Source organism: Crocuta crocuta, unplaced genomic scaffold (genome assembly GCF_008692635.1).
Source record: "Crocuta crocuta isolate KB4526 unplaced genomic scaffold, BGI_CrCroc_1.0 scaffold317, whole genome shotgun sequence".
NCBI classification, from domain to species: domain Eukaryota; kingdom Metazoa; phylum Chordata; class Mammalia; order Carnivora; family Hyaenidae; genus Crocuta; species Crocuta crocuta.
Window position 1 is genome coordinate 2296354 of NW_027530984.1, and position 25976 is coordinate 2322329.

General features: G+C 36.9%; 1 protein-coding gene across 1 annotated transcript in view; it reads right to left on the bottom strand.

Moving 5' to 3' along the window:
* The window catches only part of OTOGL (otogelin like), a 142010-nt gene that overhangs the window by 104846 nt on the left and 11188 nt on the right, over positions 1-25976 (bottom strand). Inside the window, 4 exon segments of the mRNA XM_077770188.1 lie at positions 4126-4232; positions 4595-4722; positions 17556-17761; positions 23015-23136. Coding sequence (XP_077626314.1) covers positions 4126-4232; positions 4595-4722; positions 17556-17761; positions 23015-23136 — 563 coding nt within the window.

Below are 25976 nucleotides of genomic sequence, written 5' to 3' on the forward strand. Positions count from 1 at the left end.
AAAAATCCCAGGCCTTTTATAAAATAAACATTAAATAATCATTAATAAATATAAATATAACTTTATAAATTTGCATCTATAAAGCCCATTACCACAGATAAAATTCTATCACCACAAAAGCATAAAATGTGAAAATTATTTCTAAGATACCACTCTCAATAGTCAACATGCTGGAATAAAACCAATACTAATAAAACTGCAGCACTTTTAAAAGATTGAATTAATAGCATTTAACTTAAGACTTAAAGATTTTCAATTCTTTCAAGTTTGAATTACTAAGGCTAGTTACTTTTATAATATTGCCAAGAGTAAATAATCTCTCATTGTTTTCTTATAATCACCCTGGAGGCTCCCCAAACAAATACCAGAAGTCTGCCAATTCCTAAAACAGAGTAACACAGCACCTATAAAACAAGCAGGGTTTAGAATACGGTAGTGGACTTGTTTTTCAATCCAACTCAAATTTAATATTAAATAGTTAAACATCTTACAAGATAATGACCTTAAGAGTGTTGTATTTTGTGAACCTTGGCGTTTTCAGTATCTCTATTGTGGAAGCCACCTGTCTCAAATTGCACTTATCCTGTGCTACTGTAATTGGAGTCACACAGCTTATCTAGTCCAATTAACTGAACTTTAGAAGGAAAAGAAGGCTGAGCATATAAATTTCAGAAGCTCAGAAAATATTCTAAACCTCCAAACAAGAAAATTCTTTGAAAAACAGGGTAAGCTAAAATTGTTGAATTCCCATAAAGATAAGAAGTTTCTGATTTGCATTAAAATATGTGCATTGTCTCCTACAATTAATAAATGCCTTGAAAATTAAGAATAACTGAATATTGGTTTCCCAACCCAATGCAACTATTATTAAAATAGCTACCATTTATTAAGTATCTGCATCAACTCTAGGATCCTTATCACACCCATTATATATGGCATCACATGAAAATTCACAACTGGGCAAGAAAGAAATTATTATTTCAATGTACTGAGGGAAATGAGCTTATTTGCTCCATTTTGGATGTTATTAATAAGGAAAATGGGCATTAAATAATAACTGTTCTCAAATCAATTGACTTGGCCATGTCAAGGTTAAAAGCATTTCCTTGTTTCTAGGTTTATCATTCTTAAAAGCAGAAACAGGAGGGCATAAGTTCAGATGGCATGTCCCCAGTGGGGCTGTGGAAAGCACTCCCTGATAAAGTCAGCAATCTTCTCCTCCACATCCACCGCACTTCACATTGAGAGCATGTGTCATTGCTGGAGACCTGTTTTTGCCCGGCTAGAATGTGCATTCCTAGGACAGGGTCCATGTCTAAATAGTTTCTGTTTCTCCAAGATGTGGCACAATGCCTAGCTCAGAATAGATGTGAAGCAAATGTGGGGCGCCTGGGTGGCCAGTCAATTGAACATCTGACTTCAGATCGGGTCATGATCTCATTGTCCGTGAGTTCAAGCCCCATGGCAGGCCCTGTGCTGACAGCTCAGAGCCTGGAACCTTCAGAATCTGTGTCTCCCTCTCTCCCTGCCTCTCCCCTGCTTGTGCTCTGTCTCTCTCTTTCTCTCTCAGAAAAAAATAAACATTTGAAAAAAAAGAAAAAGTTTGTTGAATTGAATTCAATATACTATCATAATGCAAGCAGAAAATTAATATGTGTTCAGCAGATTCCCAATTCTATTCTTCTTGTATAGGAGCTTTGTGATGCCATACCCTAAGGCAAGAAATGAAGAGAATCTCCTCTAGGAAAGAAAGAATGTAGGTAGGTCTAGACCTCAGTGAAATATTGAAACAAGTAAAAGGCTAACCAGTAGCCTCTCACTACCATTTGATCAAGGCCCACTTACTCAGTTTATAATACCCTTCTTTTGATATTACATGCCTGCTCTGTCCCCAAACCTGGCCTCTTCAGCTCAAACATATCGCTGTAGATATCAGTTGATTTCAACAGTAAAAGGCATTTCTCTATCCTGGTATTTTTATTTCCCTGGAGAAAGCAATTGAATTTCAAAATCTAAAGCCTACAGATATCAATTTCAAAAGACAAAAATGTTAATTCCTCAATGATGAAATTTCAGATGAAGTGAATGTAACAGAGATAGTGTTTTGTTTTGGGGTGTTTTTTTTTTTTTTTTTTTTTTTTGTCTCCAGAGCCTGCTTCTCCTCAGTATTATAACCCCCAAGTTTTTGCTGAGCTACTGGCTGTCCAGCCAAGGACAATATTTCCCATCTCTCCTTCCATCGAGGTACATGGCTATGTTTCTAAGTTCTGACCAAAGGGTTACAAGTATGCATGAAACTTCGAGAATGCTTTCTTTAAAAAGCTCCCAGCCAGCTCTCCACCTCCTTTTCTCCCTTCGTAAGAGCTAAACTATAGATGTGGTTAATGGTAAGCCAGTTCTGCCAGTGAAATTGAGGAGAACAACCCAGGCCTTGTGAGATGACACAATAATAGTATCACTGTGTCATTGGAAAATTCATGGTGCAGACACATGGTATAACCCCAGAACCACTTACCAGCTTGGACTTTATTAAGCTTCAATTTAATTTATGCCACTGAACTTTGGCAACAGAAGCAACCAAACGATATCCTAACTAATAAAGGGAAAATGACTTCCCGAATCTGACAAATAATATTTCATCTCAGTCGACCTGAGAAGCGGATGCTAAAGATGATAATGCCAAAGGCAAGTGAAAAGACTACTGGAGTACAGCCAAAGAATGAATCATAGTGGAATAAGAACAATTTTTAATTCCATATGTACAGCTACGTTAAAACCATGGACCTCAAAAAAATGACTGAGGAAAAGAATAGAGATATAATATAGCACCTAAATAAAAACTAAAGCCAAATAGGGAAGAGAATGTTGTAAAATATTAAGCTAGGTCAGTCCCCAGTAATTAGGCAGAGAGGGAGCTCTTTCAAAACCCTGCAGTACTTCATAAATTCCTAAAATTTAGAGACTATACATATAAATAAAGATATAACTGTATTCCACTCAAAATGAACAAGTATCCCAAATAAGTGTAACATCTGAAAACTATCATTATATTCATTATTTTATAACAATCTACATTTAATTAAAGTACAGTGGTTGTAAATAAGACAATTTCATACTACCTCAACTTTCCCTCTTTTTTCTCACCTTTGCTAAACTTAAGCCTCTCAACAAGCTACGGGCTACAAGATGACATGTAAGTGGTTTTACACAATCAAAAATTCGTCCAGTCTTTTACAACGAAGTTTCCATGTATCATTTATACATCTTGAGATTCTTCCAAAAAATGCAAATTTATTAAAATATCTTGAGATATTCTTCAACATTCAAGATGAACATTCAAGATCAAATACTCTTGGCGAATTTTTGAAAACAGTAGAAAAGTCTACAATAATAGGTAATTTACAGTAGGTTGAAGAACATATTATGATGGGTCTCACTAAATTTGGTCCCTAGACAACCATCTAACCTCAGTGTTCTTAACCTGGGAGAAAATGTAAGAGTCGTGTGACCTTGAATGGGATCAAGATTACGTGTGTATTGTCACTAATCTCCAACTGAAATTTAGCACCAATTCCTCATATAGACAACACATCACAATGCCCATAGCAATATCTGTGACTTTGTCAACAATATATCTCATGCCTCATTTTTAATGTTTTCATTTCTTATAATTGTTGCAAATATCTCAAAATATTTACTGAGATCATGTAAATAGTAGTTATAGGTAGACTTGAAATGCATGTAAAGACACATATATCATAAATTCATTTCTTTTACTGTTTTGATAACTCTATTTCAGTACAGCTTCCTTTGTTTGCAATTTTGTGTGTTTGATTTTTTTGCATTTCAAAACACATTTTGAAAGACTCTGTTGGAATCTCTAAACACTAAAAGCGATCAGTGGCACAAGCAACCTTTAAGAATCGCTTCTGTTCATTCTGCTTATATAAACCATTTAGGTTATACATATTATCCAGCTAACTTTTAATAGCTGTTAGTACAGTTTATCTTTTACATTTCCATTATGTTTTGTGAAATGCTGAGAGGGCTAAGTTACAGAAGTGGTTTTTGCTCTTCTTTCTGGATAAAGAAAATTTAATTACAAATACTAATTATTTCACTTACTTGCAAAGATCATTAACACAGCTGGCAATATACAAATATGGATCAATATATTCATGGCAGCTCAAGAAAGGAAACTGCAACAATATCTGACACTTGAAGAAGATTGCCTGTGCAGAAAAAGATGCCAGTCGTCAGAACTTGTTTAAGGAGACATGGGTACTCTCGTTTTTTCTACCAATCTACTTGCAGGTCTCCCTGTTCTTACCAGGAAATAGAAAGCAATTTACACTTAGAAGTTTTAACCAACATTTCTCTAACATATTTGCACAATGAGTACTGCTTTCATGAAACTCATTACATTACTATTTCTGAAATATCTTCAAGTTGCTCCTGTTGCAGTGACATTCCCTCAAGTTAACAGTATTTAATTAGGTAGTGCTCATACCAAAAACATGCTTAATATTCAATGCACAAATATAATATATGTGAATTATATCCAACATGCCCAAACTCGTCACATCACACTTACCTCAAATGCTGGCATCCCACTGGAGCATGGATTTGGAAAATCTGAGGGTGTGGGTACACATTTGGTGTCATCTGGAATTTGCACCGACCAACTATTTGCAAACATAGCAATGTCTTCTGTATAGTCCTCTATTTCACACAAACACATACACACAAAAATATGTATGATAGTGTCACAAACACAGTTCATCAACAGAAACTTCCTGGCCAGAAAGTTAAACTCAACAACTTACCAATGATTGCCAATGCTATTAGACTACAACCTTACTCTAAGTTCCTTACTTTAAGAATCTTGCCTCTGCAGAATGCCAGGGTAGTACCACTTTAGCACAATAACAACACATTGAACAAAGTGCAAGTACCAAATAAAAGTTAGTAACATTGAAGAGAAAAGGCAAACATCATTTGAGCAAGAAGAGGAGGGATTGAGAGTGGTATAACATGTACATCTTAATCCTGCCCACATTCAGACAAAGAATGAATCTCAAATCTCAAAGACTTAGAGGAACTGAACAGGGTAACATCTCGAAGCTCTAAAACCGCTGTAGGTTGGGAGCTTCAGGTTCTTCACCACTTAGATATACACTGTCTGATGACGAGCTTCTGCACCACTAGAATAATAAGCCAAATATTGACCTCTCTCTCTCTCTCTCTCTCTCTCTCTCTGCATATACTAGATAGGAACATGTCTGCTTGCTACCACAGACTGTTGGGGTTATTGTGGGGGGTGATCTACAATGCTTTACTCTCTTAGCATGAAATCCCAACTTTACTGTGGCCTGGAAGGCCTTTTTGATCTGGCCCCTGCACTCCCCTGGTTCCCCATCTCCTTCACCCACCCCTCTCCCACCCCCTCCTGTTGTCCACTCCTCTCTTATTCCTGCTCAATCTACTCCAGCCATACTGGCCACACTGTTCTCCTCTCAAGATCATTCCCACTTTGCTCTTGTTCTTGCTCCCTATTCTTCAAAATTCCCTCCAATCTTCCCTCTGCTCTCTCCCTTTCTTCATTTAGATGTCTGTTTATCCTCCTCACAGATACCTTCGCCGCCACACGATCTGGATTACCAGTGAACACACATTGTTCTATTGCTCTTAATCTCCATTCCCAACTTCTTTTTTCATAGCTGCTATTGCTCACAAAATTTTATATTTTAACTTGTCTCTATTTTGTCTTCTTTTACATGGAGGGCAACAGTTTCTCAAAGCTGCCCCTACTGATTTATCCCTAGTTTAGCATCCGACATGTACTAGGTGCTCTAAATACATGTGCCAAATAAGTGAATGAATAATAAAAGGGGGGTTGCAAAATTTAAATAGATTATTAGAATCGTAAAACTCTCAAGTTTGTCTGGTCTGCCTCATTATGTCTGATAGTGTGGAAACGTTACACACTGAGCCAACCATGGGCCTGATCTGATATACTTTTTTTTTTTAAACAGGAAAAACTGATGTTACTTTTAAGTAAATTTATAGTCACATTTCATTTCAAAACATCAAAGACTGCAGGGCCAAAAATACTAGCTAAAGACCCACTGATTTCAAACACCTCTGCACAAATTTTAATGTAACTAGATAACCTGGACAGTTCCTTAGACTTCACTTTTATACAGCCTATAACCACATATTCAGTTATTTTTTATGATATTGCATTAATAAAAGAGTCACAAAAGTCAGTTATTATGAGGCTTTAAATCCATATCAGTTGGTTTGCTGGAGGCCTGAAAAACTAAATTTAAAATGTGTCATGCAAAATATGCTACAAAAAATAAGAGTAATCTCTTGTCTGTATTGGAACACTTTCTAAGAGAAAATAAGGATTATTAATTACTATGTTGGGAAAAACAAGAGTAAACCAAGGCTTCTATTTTGATGTGTAGCTAGCTATACACATAAATTATGGAACCAGAATCTTAACTAGACATTCAATTAAAATATCTCTATATCCACAGAAATTCTGACAAGCCTGATTTCTTGGTGAAGTCATCCCTGAAAAATGAGTAGGAATGCAGGGGAAAATACAATTTTAATCACTGTTAAGAAACTATGCATTGAATGGCATTCAGTCCAACTACCACAGTGCCTCTAAAGATTTATCTAATCAGCAAAAGACAAGCTGAGTTTCCAAAAAAAAAAATACTAGGCATGTTAAAGTTAAAGGTAATACAGCTGGGGAATCCAACAATGGCAGAGAAGTAGGGGGATCAATACTTCCTGCATCTCTCAAACAAAGAAGGGCTAAAGCCAAAGGACACTGAAACCCAAGAGCCTGAGAGGAAAGGAGACACAATTTAATAGGAAGAAAATGGGAGAAATGGATGGCCTCATAAGTGTGTGATTGCAAACTGGAGGAGATAAAAAGGGTCAGGCCACGGAGGCACAGAGGGGGGATTCCCCTTCTGCAGAGAGACAAAGGAAAGAGAAAGAGCGGCTGGGGAAATGTAAGACTGTATCTGGAGAAGAGAAAAACCTTGGACTGAGAACGGAAAGGGATCCTNCGGCCTCATAAGTGTGTGATTGCAAACTGGGGGAGATAAAAAGGGTCAGGCCACGGAGGCACAGAGGGGGGGATTCCCCTTCTGCAGAGAGACAAAGGAAAGAGAAAGAGCGGCTGGGGAAATGTAAGACTGTATCTGGAGAAGAGAAAAACCTTGGACTGAGAACGGAAAGGGATCCTATCATCCCATCTCTAACTGCCGGGCTTTCTTTGGACTGGGGCCAGCTGCCCTGTTCCTAAGCCTGGGGAGGAGGGGCATTCCCTCCAGGTTCAGTGGTACCTCAGGGGTGCAGTCAGCAGCAGGAGGAACAGATCCCCTGACCCCAAGTGATGTGGCTCATGGGATTACATTTTGGGCGGCATCATTAACGCACACGGAATGGTAGTTTAAAACGCAGCTAAATATGGGACACAGGAGATGGTGGAGAGAGACAGCTCACCTAACCGGTGTCTGCAGCACAGTGAGGATGGATCCAGAGGAGTGATTTTGGACACCAGGTCAGTGAAGAAGGAACTGGGGGGTCGCCATTTTTCTCCCCACAACCACCAAGGCAGGGCCTCAGGGAGGCATCGGAGGGGCCCGCGGGGGAGGCTGAACCCGCCTACACCAAACCATGCCCCTCCACACTAGATAACCACTTATCTACTGGAGCTGGATAGATGCTGTGACCCAAATGGCCCCATTCTCCAGACCAGCACTGTGGCATTGCCTGGATTAACTCTAGGTCAATTCTTCTTATTTAGATATATTCTCCTATTTCTCCTTATCTATTCCCTCTAGGCTGGTTACTCTGGTTAGTGGTTTGTTTAAACAGACATATTTAATCCATCCTCTTGATGCATGTTCTACACCTTCTTCTTTACCTTACTTTCTCTCTTTACAGAATAACAGGCCATATAGTTTCTCTGGGTAACATTATCTTTGTATCTTTTTCATCACCTCCTTCCTTATTCTCCTTTCTCTCTCTCTAGATTAAGCCTTTTAGTCTCTCTGCCTGGTCAATGTTCATTTTCTCTTTCTCCCACCCCTGTAATTTCTCTTTGTATATGCTCTTCCATCAGCACTGTCTCTACCCTGCTATTTACTTGAAGCTGATGTTTCTGCTTTTAGACTGGCTTTTGTTTTGGGTTTATTTTTTTTGTTGTTGTTTTTGTCTGTTTACTTGTTTGTTTTGTTTGTGTGTTCACATGTTTTTGTTTCCTGTTTGTTTGTCTGTTTTCCTTTCCAGGGCTACTTAAAGGAACAAACCAAAGCACACATGGAACATTATTATAAGTAGAGAAATAAAATAACCAAAGTCACAACAACAGAGAGCAAGTAACCCTCTCCAAAAAACACCTCCTGAATGGCCAGGCCCTGGACAGTATATGAGCCCCCTTTAATATAGCAGTACTTGCAGGTGCAGAGCACATAACAAGCTTTTAAAACTTACAAGGGACAGAAAGCTAGGCAAAATGATGAAACAGAAGAATTCTCCTCAAAAGAATTCCAGGAAGAAATGACAGCTAAAGAATTTATCAAAACAGATATAAGCAACATATCTGAACGAGAATTTAAAATAATAGTCATAAAATTAATCGCTGAGCTTGAAGAAAAGTCATAGAAGACAGCAATCTCTCCATTGCTGTAGAGATCAAGGATTTTAAAAATAGTCATGAAGAATTTAAAATGCTATAAGTAAGGTGCAAAATAAAATAGAGGCAGCCACAGCGAGGATTGAAGAGGCAGAGGGGAGAATAGGTGAATTAAAAGATAAAATTATGGAAAAAGAGGATGCCAAGAAAAAGAGAGATAAACTGATCCAGGAGCACAAAAGGAGAATTTGAAAACTGAGTGATGCAATCAAATGGAACAATATTCATATCCTAGAAATTCCATAAGAATAAGAGAGAGACAAAGGGACTAAAGGGGTACTTGAACAGATCATAGCTGAAAACTTCCCCAATCTGGGGAAGGAAAGAGACATTGAAATCCAAGAGGCACAGAGAACTCCCTTCAGACATAACTTGAATTGATCTTTTGCATAACATATCATAGTGAAGCTGGAAAAATACAAGGATAAAGATAGAATTCTGAAAGCAGCTAGGGATAAATGGGCCTTAACATACAAAAGTAGACACATAAGGGTAGTAGCAGACCTATATACTGAAATGTGATGAGCAGGAAAAATATGTAACCAAGACTCCTTTATCCAGCAAGCCTGTCATTCAGAATAGAAGGAAAGATAAAGGTTTTCCCAAACAAACAAATAAAAGTGAAGGAATTCATCACCACTAAACCAGCCCTACAAGAGATACTAAAGGGGACTCTATGAGGGAAATGTTGCAAAGAACACAAAATACCAGAGACATCACTACAAGGATGAAACCTACAGATAACACAATGACTCTAAACCCGTATTTTTCAAGAATAACACAATATAAATGGATTAAATGTTCCAATCAAAAGACATAGTGTATCAGAACGGATAAAAAACAAAAACAAAAAAACAAGACCCATACATTTGCTATCTACAAGAGACTTGCTATAGTCCTGAGGACACCTTCAGATTGAAAGTGAGGGGATGGAGAAATACCTATCGTGCTACTGGAAGTCAAAAGAAAGCTGGAGTAGCCATATTTTTATATTGGACAAACGAGACTTTAAAGTAAAGGTGGTAACAAGAGATGAAGAAGGGCACTATATAATAATTACAGGGTCTATTCATCAGAAAGAGCTAACAATTATAAATGTCTATGCACCAAATTTGGAAGTACCCAAGTATATAAAACAATCATAAACATAGGCAATCTTATTGATAAGAGTGTGTTAACTGCAGGCGACTTTAATATTTCACTTACAGCAATGGATAGACCAAATAGACAGAGAATCACTAAAAGAAACAATGGCCCTGAAGGACAGATTGGACCAGATGAACTGGACAGATATATTTAGAACTCTACATCCCAAAGCAGTGGAATTCACTTTCTTCTCAAGTGCACATGGAACATTCTCCAAGATAGATCACATATGGGGCACAAAGCAGCCTTCAGTAAATACAAAAGAATTGATATCATACCATGCACACTTTCAGATCACAATGTTATGAAACTTGAAACCAACTACAGGAAAAAGTCTGGAAAACCTCCAAAAACATGCAGATTAAAGAACATCCTACTAAAGAACAAATAGGTCAACCAGGCAATTAGAGAAGAAATTTGAAAATATATGGAAACAAATGAAAATGAAAATACAACAACCCAAACCCTTTGAGATGCAGCAAAGTCAGTCTTAAGAGGAAAATACATTGCAATCCAGGCCTATCTCAAGAAATAAGAAAAATCCCAAATATAAAATCTAACAGCACACCTAAGGGAACTAGAAGCAGAACAGCAAAGGCACCCAAAATCCAGGAGAAGAGAAATAATAAAGATCAGGGCAGAAATAAAAAATATAGAAAAAACAGTTGAATAGATCAATAAAACCAAGAGTTGGTCTTTTGGAAAAAAAAATAAACAAAATTGATAAGCCTCTAGCCAGGCTTCTCGACAAGAAAAGAAAGAGGACTCAAATAGAAAAATCATGAATGAAACTGGACATATCATAACCCCTCAGAAATACAAGCAATTACTGGGGAATAATATGAAAAATTACATACCTATAAACTGAACAACCTAGAAGAAATGGACAAATTCCTAAACACACACTCACTACCAAAATTCAAATGGGAAGAGATAAAAAATCTGAACAGACCCATAACTAGTGAAGAAGTTGAAGCAGTTATCAAAAATCTCCCAACAAATAAGAGCCCTAGGCCAGATGGCTTCCCTGGGGAATTCTACCAGACATTTAAATCAGAGTTAATACCCATTCTCTCAAGTTGTTCCAAAAAACAGAACTGAAAGGAAAACTTCCAGACTCATTCTATGAAGCCTGCATCACTTTGATTCCCAAACCAGACAGACACCCAAGTAAAAAAAAAAAAGAGAGAGAGAGAACTACAGGCCAATATCCCTGATGAATATGGATGCAAAAACCCTCAACAAGATACTAGAAAATCGAATTCAGCATATAAAAGGAATTATCCACCAAGATCAAGTGAGATTCATTCTTAGGTTACAGGGCTGGTTCAATATTCGCGACGCAATCAATGTGATACATCACATTAACAAAAGAAAAGATAAGAACCATATGATCCTGTCCATATCATATGCAGAAAGATGCAGAAAAAGCATTTGACAAAATACAGCATCCTTTCTTAATAAAAATCCATGAGAAAGTCAGGATAAAAGGAACTTATTTAAACATGATAAAAGCCATTTATGAAAAGCCCACAGCTAACATCATCCTCAATGGGGAAAAACTGAGAGCTTTCCCCTTGAGATCAGGAAGACGATAGGGATGTCCACTCTCACCACTGTTGTTTAAAATAGTGTTGGAAGTCCTAGCATCAGCAATCAGACAACAAAATGAAATAAAAAGCATCAGAATTGGCAAAGAGGAAGTCAAATTTACTTTTCGCAGATGACATAATACTCTACATGGAAAACCTGACAGACTCCACCAAAAGTCGGCTAGAACTGATCCATGAATTCAGCAAAGTTGCAGGGTACAAATCAACGTACATAAATCAGTTGCATTTTTATACACCACTAATGAAGCAACAGAAAGAGAAATCAAGAAACTGATCCCATTCACAATTGCACCAAAAACCATAAAATATCTAGGAATAAACCAACCAAAGGTGTAAAAGATCTGTATGATGAAAAATACAGAAAACTTATGAAGACACAAAGAAATGGAAAAACATTCTATGCTCATGGATCGGAAGAATAAGTATTGTTAAAACGTCAATACTACCCAAAGCAATCTACACATTCAGTTCAATCCCAATCAAAATTACACCAGCATTCTTCTCAAAACTAGAACAAACAGTCCTAAAATTTGTATGGAACCACAAAAGACCCAGAATAGCCAAAGTAATATTGAATAAGAAAACCAAAATGGGAGGCATCACAATGCCAGACTTCAGCCTCTACTACAAAGCTGTAATGGTATTGGCACAAAAACAGACACAAAGACCAATGGAATAGAATAGAGAACCCAGAATTGCACCCACAAATGTATGGCCAATTAATCTTTCACAAAGCAGGAAAGAATATCCAATGGAAAAAAAATAGCCTCTTTAACAGATGGTGCTGGAAGAAGTGGACAGCAACATGCAAAAGAATGAAATTAGGCCACTTTCTTACACCATACATAAAAATAAACTCAAAATGGATGAAGGACCTGAATGTGAGACAGGAAACCATCAAAACATTAGAGGAGAAAGCAGGAAACAACCACTTTGACCTCAGCTGCAGCAATTTCTTACTCCACACATCTCCAAAGGCAAGGGAATCAAAAGCAAACATGAACTATTGGGACCTCATCAAGATAAAAAGCTTCTGTACTGCAAAGGAAACAATCAACAAAACTAATAGGCAACCAACAGAATGGGAAAAGATAGTTGCAAGTGACATATCAGATAAAGGGCTAGTATCCAAAATCTATAAGCAAGTCACCAAATTCCACACCTGAAAAACAAATAATCCAGTGAAAAAATGGGCAGAAGACATGAATAGCACTTCTCGAAAGAGAACATCCAGATGGCCAATAGGTACATGAAACGATGCACAACATTACTCCTCATCAAGGAAATACAAATCAAAACCACACTGAGATACCACCTCACGCTGGTCAGAGTGGCTAAAATGAACAAATTAGGAGACTATAATGCTGGCAGCAATGTGCAGAAATACGCACCCTCTTACACTCTTGGTGGAAATGCAAATTGGTGGAGCTACTCTAGAAAACAGTGTGGAGGTTCCTCAAAAAATTAACATGACCCAGCAATAACACGGCTAGGAATTTACCCAAGGGATATAGAAATGCTGATGCATAGGGGCACATGTACCCCAATGTTCATAGCAGCACTCTCAACAATAGCCAAATCATGGAAAGAGCCTAAATGTCCATCAACTGATGAATGGATCAAGAAGATGTGGTTTATGTATACAACGGAATACTACATGGCAATGAGAAAGAATGAAATCTGGCCATTTGTAGCAACGTAGATGGAACTGGAGAGTATTATACTAAATGAAATAAGTCAGGCAGAGAAAGACAGATACCATATGTTTTCATTCATATGCAGATCAGGAGAGACTTAACAGAAGACCATGGGGGAGGGAAAGGGGGAAAATTAATTACAGAGAGGGAGGGAGGCAAACCATCAAAGACTCTTAAATACTGAGAACAAACTGAGTGTTGATGGGGGCTGAGGGAGAGGGGAAATGGGTGATGGGCATTGAGTAGGGCACTTGTTGGGATGAGCACTGGGTGTTATATGGAAACCAATTTGACAATAAACTATATTAAAAAAATAATAAGTAAAGGTAATACAGCTCATCCGTAGGCATTTTCTTGCATTATTACAGAATGGAAGAAAATCAGAGGGCAGGTGCTAGTCACATCCTTATCAATTAAGGTGTTAGATTTTTTTAATACTCTCTCTGCTTTATACTAGGCACCAAATAAAACTATGAAAAACCTGAAGTCTCTCCTTATGCTCTTCCTACATACTTTCCAGGGTCCTTCTTGCCTTCTATCATTTCAGCCATAATTCAGTTCAATTGCCTCGTGTCAGTCTTCTCCCCCTATAATCTGTGACCACTTTTGTTCAGGCTGCCTAAGGTATCTCACTGAGAGCAACCACTTTATGTTCCAGGTCATCAAAGTCTGTCTGACCCTTAACTCAAATCCTAACTGCAGTCTCTCTGCCTCTAGCAAGAGCAGATTCTATTTTCTATCTTCACCTCTATACCAGTTCCTCAGATGTCCCAGGAGAAGTTGCCCACAGCTGTCTTTTCTAACTCTAACACTGAGAACTGAATTGAATATAATTTTCTTCATGAAGCTTTGATACAGAAGAAAAAGAAATCAATAATGATCCAACTGACGTGGCCTGAGTCCAAAACCCTACTTCCTAATATAGTCTCAAGATGCCAGCTCTGTGAATCCTCTCATTCTATGTATCCAGCGGGATGCAAAACCCCATTTCAGGATGATCTCAACATTGTACGTGTGTATGGTGCTTACAGACTTTTGAACACTTTCACTTAAACTTTCTCATTTGATCCTCACAATCTAGGAAGCTCGTGGAGTCATTATCATTATCTTTATTTTACACATGAGGAAATTGACTCCACGGAACCCTAGTAAACTGGTAAACTAGTAAACTAGCCCCAATGATGCATTATCCATCTCTGGTAAAATGTTTACACTTTAGCAAGGGCCTTTTAAAGTAATGTTAATCAAACATTTTTCTACTAGCTCCATTCTAGGCTTACTGAGAACAACTTGGAGATGGTGGTAAATTAGCTAAAATGTATTCAGTATTAACTATGTGCCAGGCACTATATTAAATATTTTACATGGATTATCTCATTTAATCCTTGTAACTCTATGCTATAATTACATCATTAAACTGAGATGATTTAATATGTGGCAAAGCAGAATTCGAATCCCACAATCTGACTGCAGAACCCACACTCCAAGTAGAACTTTCACTGTCTCTTAAAACACAACATATGGGTGACACTTCTCTATGAATTTTATTATAAAACAAAAAAAGTATGACATACATAGCACTTTTACAGATTAAAAGTCAATTTCTCAAACATTTATCTAAGCATGTGATTGGAAGCCAGTCATATCTCTAAACCAACAGTGACAATACCATTTACAAGTTGTGTTACATTGGGCACATCACCTTGTGCCCTCATTGTAAAGTTAAGAAAATAACAGCAGCCTTACAGGATGGTGTAAGGGTTGGAAATAATATAGCTACATGCTCATATTAACCATTATTATAAATAGTATCAAGGTATATTGTTGTTATTGCTGACAAAACTGTGAATGCAGAATTACCATATCTCCATTTTGCACCCAAAAAATGAGCATCAGAAAGATCAAATGAGTTACCTCAAATTATACAACATGTAAGAGTTGAACCAAGATTTACAGTCAGGTATGCTGGTATTAAGAAGAGTATTCTTTTGGGGCACCTGGGTGGATTATCTCACTTAAGTGTCTGACTTCTGCTCAGGTCATGATCTCGTGGTTCCTAAGTTCAAGCCCCACATCGGGCTCTGTGCTAACAGCTCAGAGCCTGGAGCCTGCTTTGGATTATCTGTTTCCCTCTCTCTCTGCCTCTCCCCCACTTGTTCTGTCTCTCTGACTCTCAAAAATGAGTAAACATTTAAAAATTTTTAAAACAATACTGTTCTTTTTTTTAAGTAGGCTTTACACACAGCGCAGAGCCCACCATGAAACTTGAACTCATGATCTTGAGATCAATAATTAAGAGTCAGATGCTCAGCCAACTGAACCACCTAGGGACCCCAAGCACAGTATTCTTCTTTATCGCACCTCCAAATGTGGACCTAAATCATTACTGTGTCTTGTGAGTCTCTTATTCTGTTGCCACTGCACACTAATACCCAAATTGAAACAGATCCCACTTTTAATGGCCCACTGAAATTAGTTTCATGACTCAGAACAGATAAATCATGATGTGGACATCATCATGCATGTTAAGAAAATTTCCAAGTTATTATTCAACTTTTATAAATTCTGTTCTAATTATTATTTTTTAAAATTATTTTGTGGTAGTCAATGAATTCATTCCTATGAAGACTGGAGGCAAAATATCCTTTGTCTAAAAGTAAGAGTTTGTCTCAAATGGGACATTTGTCTCAAATGGGACTAAAATATAAACTCAGAGAAGGGAGAAGTCTTTGTTTTATTCACTGATGTAGCCTAAGCTCCTGCAGCAGTGCTTGACACAAAGTAAATACTCAATTAATATTTGTTATGTGAGTTAGATTTCTCTCCTAATTTAGCAAATTAACTAGCTTATGGAGACATCACAATTCCAGACTTCAAGCTATATCATCAAGACAGTATGATACTGACACAAAAACAGATACATGGAAAAGTGGAACAGAATAGAGAACCTGAAATGGACCCACAAAAGTATGGCAACCTGATCTTGAAAAATATCTAATGGAGAAAGACAGCCTCTTCAGCAAGTGGTGCTCGGAAAATGGGACAGTGACATGCAGAAGAATGAAAGGGACCACTTTCTTATACCATATACAAAAATAAATTCAAAATGGATGAAAAACCTAAATGTGAGGCAGGAAATCATCAAAACCCTAGAGGAGAAAGTAGGCAACAACCTCTTTGACATCAACCACAACTTCTTACTAGATATGTCTCCAGAGGCAAGGGAAACAAAAGCAAAAATGAACTACTGGGACCTCACCAAGATAAAAAGCTTCTGCACAGAAAAGGAAACAATCAACAAAACTAAAAGGTAACTGATGGATTGCGAGAATATATTTTCAAATAACATATGAGATAAAGGGGTAGTATCTCAAGTCTATAAATAATTTGTCAAACTCAAAAATCAAATAATCCAGTGAAGAAATGGGCAAAAGACATTAACAGAAACTTTCCCAAAAAAGACATACAGATGGCTAACAGACACATGAAAAGATGCTCAACACCACTCATTATCAGGAGAAAGGGGAACCCCTTTGCACTGTTAGTGGGAATGCCAACTGGTGTGGTCCCTCTAGAGAAAAGTATAGAGGTTCCTCAAAAAATTAAAAATAGAACTACCCTGCAATGCAGCAATTGCACTTAGTAGGTATTTATCTACAGGATACAAAAATGCTGATTCAAAGGAGCATGTGCACCCCAATGCTTATAGCAGTGCTATCAACAATAGCCAAATTATGGAAAGAGCCCAAATGTACATTGACTGATGAAGGGATTAAGAACATGTGGTATACACACACACACACACACACACACACACACACACACCAAAATACTATTTGGCAATCAAAAATAATGAAATTTTGCCATTTGCAACAATGTGCATGGAACTAGAATGAATTATGCTAAGTGAAATAAGTCAGTCTGAGAAAGACAAACATCATATTATTTCACTCATATGCAGAATTTAAGAAACGCAACAGGTAAACACAGGGGACAGGAAGGAAAAATAAGAGAAAAACACAGTGGGAAGCAAACCATAAGAGACTTAAATACAATGAACAAACTGAGGGTTGCTGGAGGGGATGTGGGCGGGAAGATGGGCTAAATGAGACTACACTGTATATTAACTGACTTGAATCTAAATAAATAAATTTTTAAACATTATTAGGAAATGAAAAATGTAAACAAGCTTATGGGTTTCAAGAATGACACATATTTTCCTATTCAAGCTTCACTTAAAATCACTATAGCAGACAAGCAATAGCTACCAATTTTACTTAACCGAGGACAAGTGCACCCTTCTGGATACAAATAGCTGGTTCAGTGAAGGAAGAAGACCTCAGAAATACCATACATTTCTTCCACTCCACTTACCTTGCTGAATGATGAAATCGTCAGATTGAATGTCATTATAGTTTCCACATAAGCCACAAGATTTCCCTTTATGTTCCTGAGACAGTTTGAGGTAAATTCCAGATATTCCATCCCAAGCCAATGAAAAACCAAAGGAAGTTTTCACCAGAATATAGTCAGCTAGTTTCTCAATGAAAACCTGTCCGATACTCTGAGGCAATGTTAAACTTGAAAAATAGAACAAAGGCAATTTAAGAATTATGATGAAGAATTCATTAAAGATGATCTATTTCCACACTGATAAAGATTTTATACATATAACTGAAGGCTTCTTTCAACCAACCAAAAATACACTTCTGCTAAATATCAGTGAGTTTATAAATCTGGAAAATAATTTTATTCAGAACAATGAGAGCTTAAATATATTTATTTTTTACTAGAGAGTTCAAGATAATCTAAAAATGCTGCTTCACAATTTTGAAGTAAGGACAAACAATGGTGAAAATATGTAAACACACTGAGTTCTGATTTTGTTTAATTTTCTATTGAACTTGGCTATAAGGAAATAAGAGCTTCTGTCCCCAAAACATCACCTTGGTATAAGCCACTGTTTTCCAAAAGAAAAATGTATGGGCATGATTAATTATAATTTACACTTTTAATACTGCAAAGTACATTATTGGGAATATAAAATACTTTGTCATACAGGATTGTATGGGGGTTATATTCATAATTTTAAATTGGATATAATTAGACCTCTTTAAACAAGGGTCACATTGAGTATTTAAACTCCTAATTCAACGTCTAGTCTTTCCACTTTTCACAAACATGTACACATAGAAAGGAAATGAGAAAAATGACAGAATCGAAGAAAACTGAGCAATTGGACACTTTAAAAGCACAGTAAGTCATCTAAAATACTTTTGAAAGGTTACTGGTCTCCTTCCATCCACAAATGCTAGTAACTAAGAAAATGGAAGGAGGGGTGCCTGGGTGGCTCAGTCAGTTGAGCATCCAACTCTTGATTTTGGCTCAGGTCATGGTCCAAGGGTCATGGGATCAAGCCCTGTGTCAGGCTCTTCACTGAGCATGGAGCCTGCTTAAGATTCTCTCTCTCTCTCTCTCTCTCTCTCTGTCTCTCTCTCTCTCTCTCTCCCCCCTTCCCTCCCTCTCTCTCTTTCCTTCCCTCTCTCCCCCTCCACCTCTGCCCCCCTCTCCCCGACTTGCACTCTCTCTTTCTCTCTCAAAAAAAAAAGGAAGGAAAAAGTCATTTTTACTAAAACAGTCATGCTAGTTGAAACTTATAACCTATAATATGAGTGAGGAGAGAGGTTAGGAGGTATATTCATACATTTTTCTCAAAAACTTCAAATTGATGACAGTTTCTTCCCAAAAAGAGCATGCTCCATTGGACAAAAACTACAAAACCAAAGATACTCATTAACAAAGTGATAGTCCCTAAAGAAACAATTCAAAATATCTGCAAACACTTGTACAGAGCTGTTTGTAAATAGTTTTTTATGGAGAATTAGAATGTTATAAGAATAGGGAAATAACTACACTTTACATTGGAGAATAAATAAGACTCTAGTTAACTACAACCATAATCCATTCTTATCAAAAAGTATAAGAGTGAGGGGAACCTGGGTGACTCAATTGGTTAAGCCTCTGACTTCAGCTCAGGTCATGATCTCACAGTTGGTGAGTTTGAGCCATGCATCTGGCTTTGTGCTGAAAGCTCAGAGCCTAGACCCTTCTTTGGATTCTGTGTCTCCCTCTCCCTTTCTGTCCCTCCCCACTCATGCTCTATTTCTCGCTCTCTCAAAAATAAATAAACATTAAAAAAATTAAAAATTATAAGCATGAGAAATTCATATTAAATTCACAGTAAAGGTCAGTATGAGTAATACTGTTTAAGTTTGCAAGTTTATAAAAGCTATACTTGAAAAAAGTAAATCATGTTTTAGAAAGATGTTTCATAGCTACAGGATATTAAATGTATAGAGATAGAGTAGTTTGGTTGTATTTTTTGGTTTGATCATTTGTCACTTGATTCTGTCACAGCAAATTTGATGAAATACACAATTTTTAAAAATAAAAGATTCCTAACTGTGATTATCCAGCTGTTTATAACATAATAGAATGCCACTAGAGATGGGGAATAAGAGTAAAAATTAGATAATCTCCCATAAAGTTAAGAAAAACTCCATGCGACCTAGTCAGGAAACAGTCACAATGCAAACTAAAATGAATGNCCCCCCTTCCCTCCCTCTCTCTCTTTCCTTCCCTCTCTCCCCCTCCACCTCTGCCCCCCTCTCCCCGACTTGCACTCTCTCTTTCTCTCTCAAAAAAAAAAGGAAGGAAAAAGTCATTTTTACTAAAACAGTCATGCTAGTTGAAACTTATAACCTATAATATGAGTGAGGAGAGAGGTTAGGAGGTATATTCATACATTTTTCTCAAAAACTTCAAATTGATGACAGTTTCTTCCCAAAAAGAGCATGCTCCATTGGACAAAAACTACAAAACCAAAGATACTCATTAACAAAGTGATAGTCCCTAAAGAAACAATTCAAAATATCTGCAAACACTTGTACAGAGCTGTTTGTAAATAGTTTTTTATGGAGAATTAGAATGTTATAAGAATAGGGAAATAACTACACTTTACATTGGAGAATAAATAAGACTCTAGTTAACTACAACCATAATCCATTCTTATCAAAAAGTATAAGAGTGAGGGGAACCTGGGTGACTCAATTGGTTAAGCCTCTGACTTCAGCTCAGGTCATGATCTCACAGTTGGTGAGTTTGAGCCATGCATCTGGCTTTGTGCTGAAAGCTCAGAGCCTAGACCCTTCTTTGGATTCTGTGTCTCCCTCTCCCTTTCTGTCCCTCCCCACTCATGCTCTATTTCTCGCTCTCTCAAAAATAAATAAACATTAAAAAAATTAAAAATTATAAGCATGAGAAATTCATATTAAATTCACAGTAAAGGTCAGTATGAGTAATACTGTTTAAGTTTGCAAGTTTATAAAAGCTATACTTGAAAAAAGTAAATCATGTTTTAGAAAGATGTTTCATAGCTACAGGATATTAAATGTATAGAGATAGAGTAGTTTGGTTGTATTTTTTGGTTTGATCATTTGTCACTTGATTCTGTCACAGCAAATTTGATGAAATACACAATTTTTAAAAATAAAAGATTCCTAACTGTGATTATCCAGCTGTTTATAACATAATAGAATGCCACTAGAGATGGGGAATAAGAGTAAAAATTAGATAATCTCCCATAAAGTTAAGAAAAACTCCATGCGACCTAGTCAGGAAACAGTCACAATGCAAACTAAAATGAATGTACAAATTAATGCTGAAAATTATTCATGAGTTTATATTTACCAACACCTTTCATTTCACAGGTGAAAGAACCAAAGTCCAGAGAGGTGAGGTGCAATTTGCAGAGCCTCACAGGGTTGATCTGATTTGATTTTGACAAATATTTCTCTAACACCTGCTTTGAATTAGGCCCTAGGCCAGGTGCAGCATTATTATAAGCAACTTGGATGAATAATAAGAAAAGCATCCTCTTTCCATCATACAAATCACACAAATGCAATGTCTTATACAAAAGGAAATCCTCAAGGAAATATTTTCCTTAAGATTTAACAAAGAATTAGTATTCCTGAAAATCTATTTGAATGGTATTTTTGTTTTCTAAAACAATAATTTTTTAAAGGGTCCATGTTACCCCAAATCCCATATAAGGAATTCTAAATAAGTATTTAAATTCGCCTCCAAGAAATACATAATGCAATTGCATTATGTTCCCATTCAAATGTCTAAGCCATCTTTTCTAAGAAAATGAGAAGTACAGAACCCAAATGATCAAGAAAATAAGCCTGAGAGAGGTGAGGGACTGCTTGGGGTTGCCTGACTGTGACAAAGCCAAGGTCAGTGCCTGCTGCTTCATCCAAAACCCTTTATGCTATCACTTGCTGCCTCTTGAGGAATCTAAACTGAGAACAAAGTGCATAGGGTGGTAAGGCCATTATGCTAGAAAGAATCCCTAGGGTTCAAACACATGCTCATGAATTCTAAATGACAGAATTGTTCCATCCCACAATTTACATTTTCTGGCATAACTCAAGCAAGAAATATTTAAATTGAGTATTTCTACAATTATTTACATTGGAAGGTAGATTATTCCACAGCATTCCTGCCTTAAGTATAAAGCCTTTCTTCAAACTAATAAACACTCCCTTACCCAAAACTCTCAGGTCTTCTTGTCAGCTAGGAAGGCAAAACTGGGAGTCTCTGACTTACTCACGAAGGCTAGTTATTTATTGGCTCTGAATCATTGTTAGAACATTAATGGGAAGTCTCAAGTAATACCCAAACCTCATTCATACAAATTTGGAAAAGACCTCCAAAAGTTTGGCTGTATTTTAAGTTACTGGAAAGAANAAAGATTTAAGAAAGAGTACAAAAATAACTTATGAGTTGAACTATAAAGATGTGATAAAGAAAACAGATGCAACAACCTCATTTCTATCTATGCATTAGGGAGGTTAAACTGGTTGGATTCCTGGTCACCTGACTAGCCTCAGAGCTTACTGAAGTCTTAACATCTATATGTTATAACTTTAAGGTTATTGTTTGAAAGAAATCCTCTTATCTCTTTTGCACTGCTGGTGGAATGCATACTGGTGCAGCCACTCTGGAAAACAGTATGGAGACTCCCCAAAAAGTTAAAAATGGAACTACCCTATGACCCAGCAACTGCTGGGTATATATCTAAAGGATACAGGTGTGCTGTTTCAAAGGGGCACATGCACTCCAATGTTTATAGCAGCACTATCGACAATAGTCAAAGTATGGAAGATCCCAAATGTCCATTGACTGATAAATGCATAAAGATGATGTGGTTTATATATACAATGGAGTATTACTTAGCAATCAAAAAGAATGAAATCTTTCCATTAGCAACAACGTGGATGGAATTAGAGAGTATTATGCCAAGCAAAATGAATCAGACAGAAAAAGACAAATATCATATGACTTCATTCATATGTGGAATTTAAGATATAAACCAGATGAAATTAAGGGAAGGGAAGCAAAAATAATATAAAAATAGGGAGGGGGACAAAACATGAGAGACTCTTAAATACAGAACAAACTGAGGGGTGCTGGCAGGGCTGTGGGGGGGAGATGGGCTAAATGGGCACGGGGCATTAAGGAGAATACTTGTTGGGATGAGCACTGGGTGTTATACATAGGGGATGAATCACTGAAATCTACTCCTGAAATCATTATTGTACTATATGCTAACTAACTTGGATGTAGATTATAAATAAACAAAAATAAAAAAAGAAAGAAAGAAATTCTCTCTTCCTACTCTCCCTAATTCACTTCCAGGCATGAGGTGTTTGGAAATTCTATGAATCCATGGTGTTATTTTTATTATATCACTTATCATATCTTACCTGATTCCATTCTTTTTTATTTCATGCCCATAAATTCGAATTTCCTCTTGGTCTGAAAAGAACAAGCTGATTGACCGATAACAGTAATACACTGAACCACGGCACTTAGGGCTATTATGGACCTTGAAGGGAAAAAACAAAAAAGAAAGGAAAGCATAGGACCCAGCAACAGATATGTAGGCCTTCACTGGAGTCACCAAAGCCCCAGTGGCTGTCTACAGTTCGATAGCACTGTTAGTCCCTATGATGCTTCACAAAATTACAACTACATTTAGGATTCCCAAGGGAAAATAAAGATTTACCACAGAAATCGGACAGCAAAATTCACTTTATAAAGTACAAGTTAAGTCAGCATATTTTTAAATGATCTGAATCTTTCCATGTGAATGTCAATATTCTAAAGGTACATGGTATGTACTGTAAAAAAGTTAGTTCTGAGAGGACAGCAGAGCATGAAAAGAAACATATTTGTATTTTGCATGTCTATGTCATGTTAGAGAATCATGAAATGGAGCTCTCCACAATACAATACTTACAGGTTGCAAAAAGTGACTATAATCTGTCTAAAAATAAAGTTGTCCTAGAAATAAAATAGTATTTTAGGGAAGACAAAGATTACTCTCAAACCTTGATGGGAAAATTAGTTTTTAATAAAAACAAAGAGAGAGACAGGGAGGGAGGGAAAGAGGGAGGGAGGAAGGGAGGGAGGGAAGGAGGGAGAGAAGAAAAGAAAGAAAAAGCAAACAAAAAAGAAAATAAGAGCAAAGAGGAGAGGAATGTTAGAATCTCTTGCCCTATTTCAAAGTTAATTTCAAATATCTAAAAGGAAAGTATACATATCTGACCATATTGAAAAGAAATGTATGGAGATAGAAAGTTTGAAATAAAAAAAAATTAGGGAGCACCTGGGTGGCTCAGTCAGTTAAGTGTCCTTCTCTTGATTTCAGCTCGGGTCATGATCTCATAGTTCATGAGTCTGAGCCCCATGTTGGACTCTGCGCTGATAGTGTGGAGTCTGCTTGAGATCCTCACTCTCTCCTTTTCTCTCTGCCCCTTCCCTGCTCACATGCTCTCTCTCAAAATAAATAAATCAACTTTAAAAAACATTAATGATTGGAATATAGAAAATGTAGCAAACAAAAAATGGGGTAACTGCTAACTCTATACAAATGTACAAAGAATAGAAATAAAATAATAACCTATTGGGCTCATGTCTAAACAATTTTTATATGAATTCATAAAGGTATAATATGTAAATGACAATAATGTAAAAACCACGTATCATTTAACCTAAGATGAAGATATAACTTCATTAAGAGGAGGAAAGTGTGTGTGTGTGTGTGTGTGTGTGTGTGTGTGTCTGTTAGGGGCAGGAAGGGTGATGTAACAAAGATGATTCCATCGTTTATAGTCAGAAATGAATGAGTGAGGCCTAACTGCGAAAGATAGATAAAAGGCCAAAGAAACAGCTTAAGAGCTAGAGAAATTGCCTTTGGGGAGCCCGATTTTAGCTAGGGTTGGGAATGAAGGCAAGCAGGAGTTGCATTTTTGCTTCCCATGCCTTCGATGAAGTTTTTAAACTGTATGCCTGTATTATTTTTATAAAAGTAAAATTAAATTTAAAAAGAAAAAGAAAAGGATCGGGAATATTAAAAAGGATATATGCATAAAGATGTTTATCAATGTATCTATCAAAATACTGAAAATGCTTTTTAAAACCTGAATTTATTTTTTTTTTAAATGTTTTCTTTATTTCTGAGAAAGAGAGAGAGAGAGAGAGAGACAGCGTGATCAGGGGAGGGTCAGAGGAGAGGAAGACACAGAATCCGAAAAGCCTCCAGGCTCTGAGCTGGCTGTCAGCAGCAGGGCTCGAACCCATGAACCATGAGATCACTACCTGAGCTGAAGTCTGATGCTTAACCAACTGAGACACCCAGCGCCCTTAGAACCTAAATTTCTAACAACAGGGCATAAGTAAATAATTTGAGTATTCCACAAATTGAAACAAATATAGCTAAAAAAAATTGGGGTTTCAAGAATACTTGACATGGAATAAAGTTCTTGACATAGTATCAGGTGAGAATCTAGAACAGAAAATTATACATAGTATGATTTCAATATTATAAATGTGTTTAAAATTCAGAGAAAAAAGTGTAGAAGAAAATATGTGAAGCCATTAGCAATGGTAACTCTTACTGGTATTTCTAACATTATTTTTTTAGGCTTCTCTGAAAATTTCAAGTTCTCTATCCAAGTGAACTACTTCTATAACTGGGAGAAGATGACATTTAAAGCAAAGGGATTTGTTGAGTTGAAAAAAAATTCCACCATCCAAAACAGAGCCAAGTAGAAACAATATTAACTCTGGGAGCACAGTTTAGCATTGTGTGTTATTAACAAAGGACAGAGTATCTAGTTGACACTTTATTCTTCAAAAGAGTGAGACCCTGGACAAGAACATTTCAATGAGGGAGTCAGAAGGTGTTTGAGTGATAAACCCAGTGAGAGAATGGAGGAGTAACAGACAATAAGTGACTGAAAATAGGATCCCTGTAAATACTGAAGATGCATGCGACTAACTTCCCTATCTAAGGAGACATAGGATTTTCTATCCTTAAGCCAGGTAAGTTAACTTTCGATAGACTTCATTTCCTTTCTGGGTCACAAGGATTTGTTGTTCTTAAAAAGCTTCAGGGCCTACTTTTTAATATTTGCATCACCTAGGAGAAGAGGAGAATCTTGGCAACTCTAATGTAAGTTAGAAGGGGAAAAGAAAGCAGAGGTTGAAACAAATAATGCCTATGAAGAGTTTTAGCTTTTGAACAGGATAGCACAGCAGTTTCCTGACTGTGCTTTGAGATGGCTGGAAATTCAGGGGAAGTTAGTGAGGCAGGTAAAGAGGTCCCTGACTTTCTTGGTTCAACTGGAGTCACTCTGTAGCTTTCTTTTTTTTTTTTTTTTT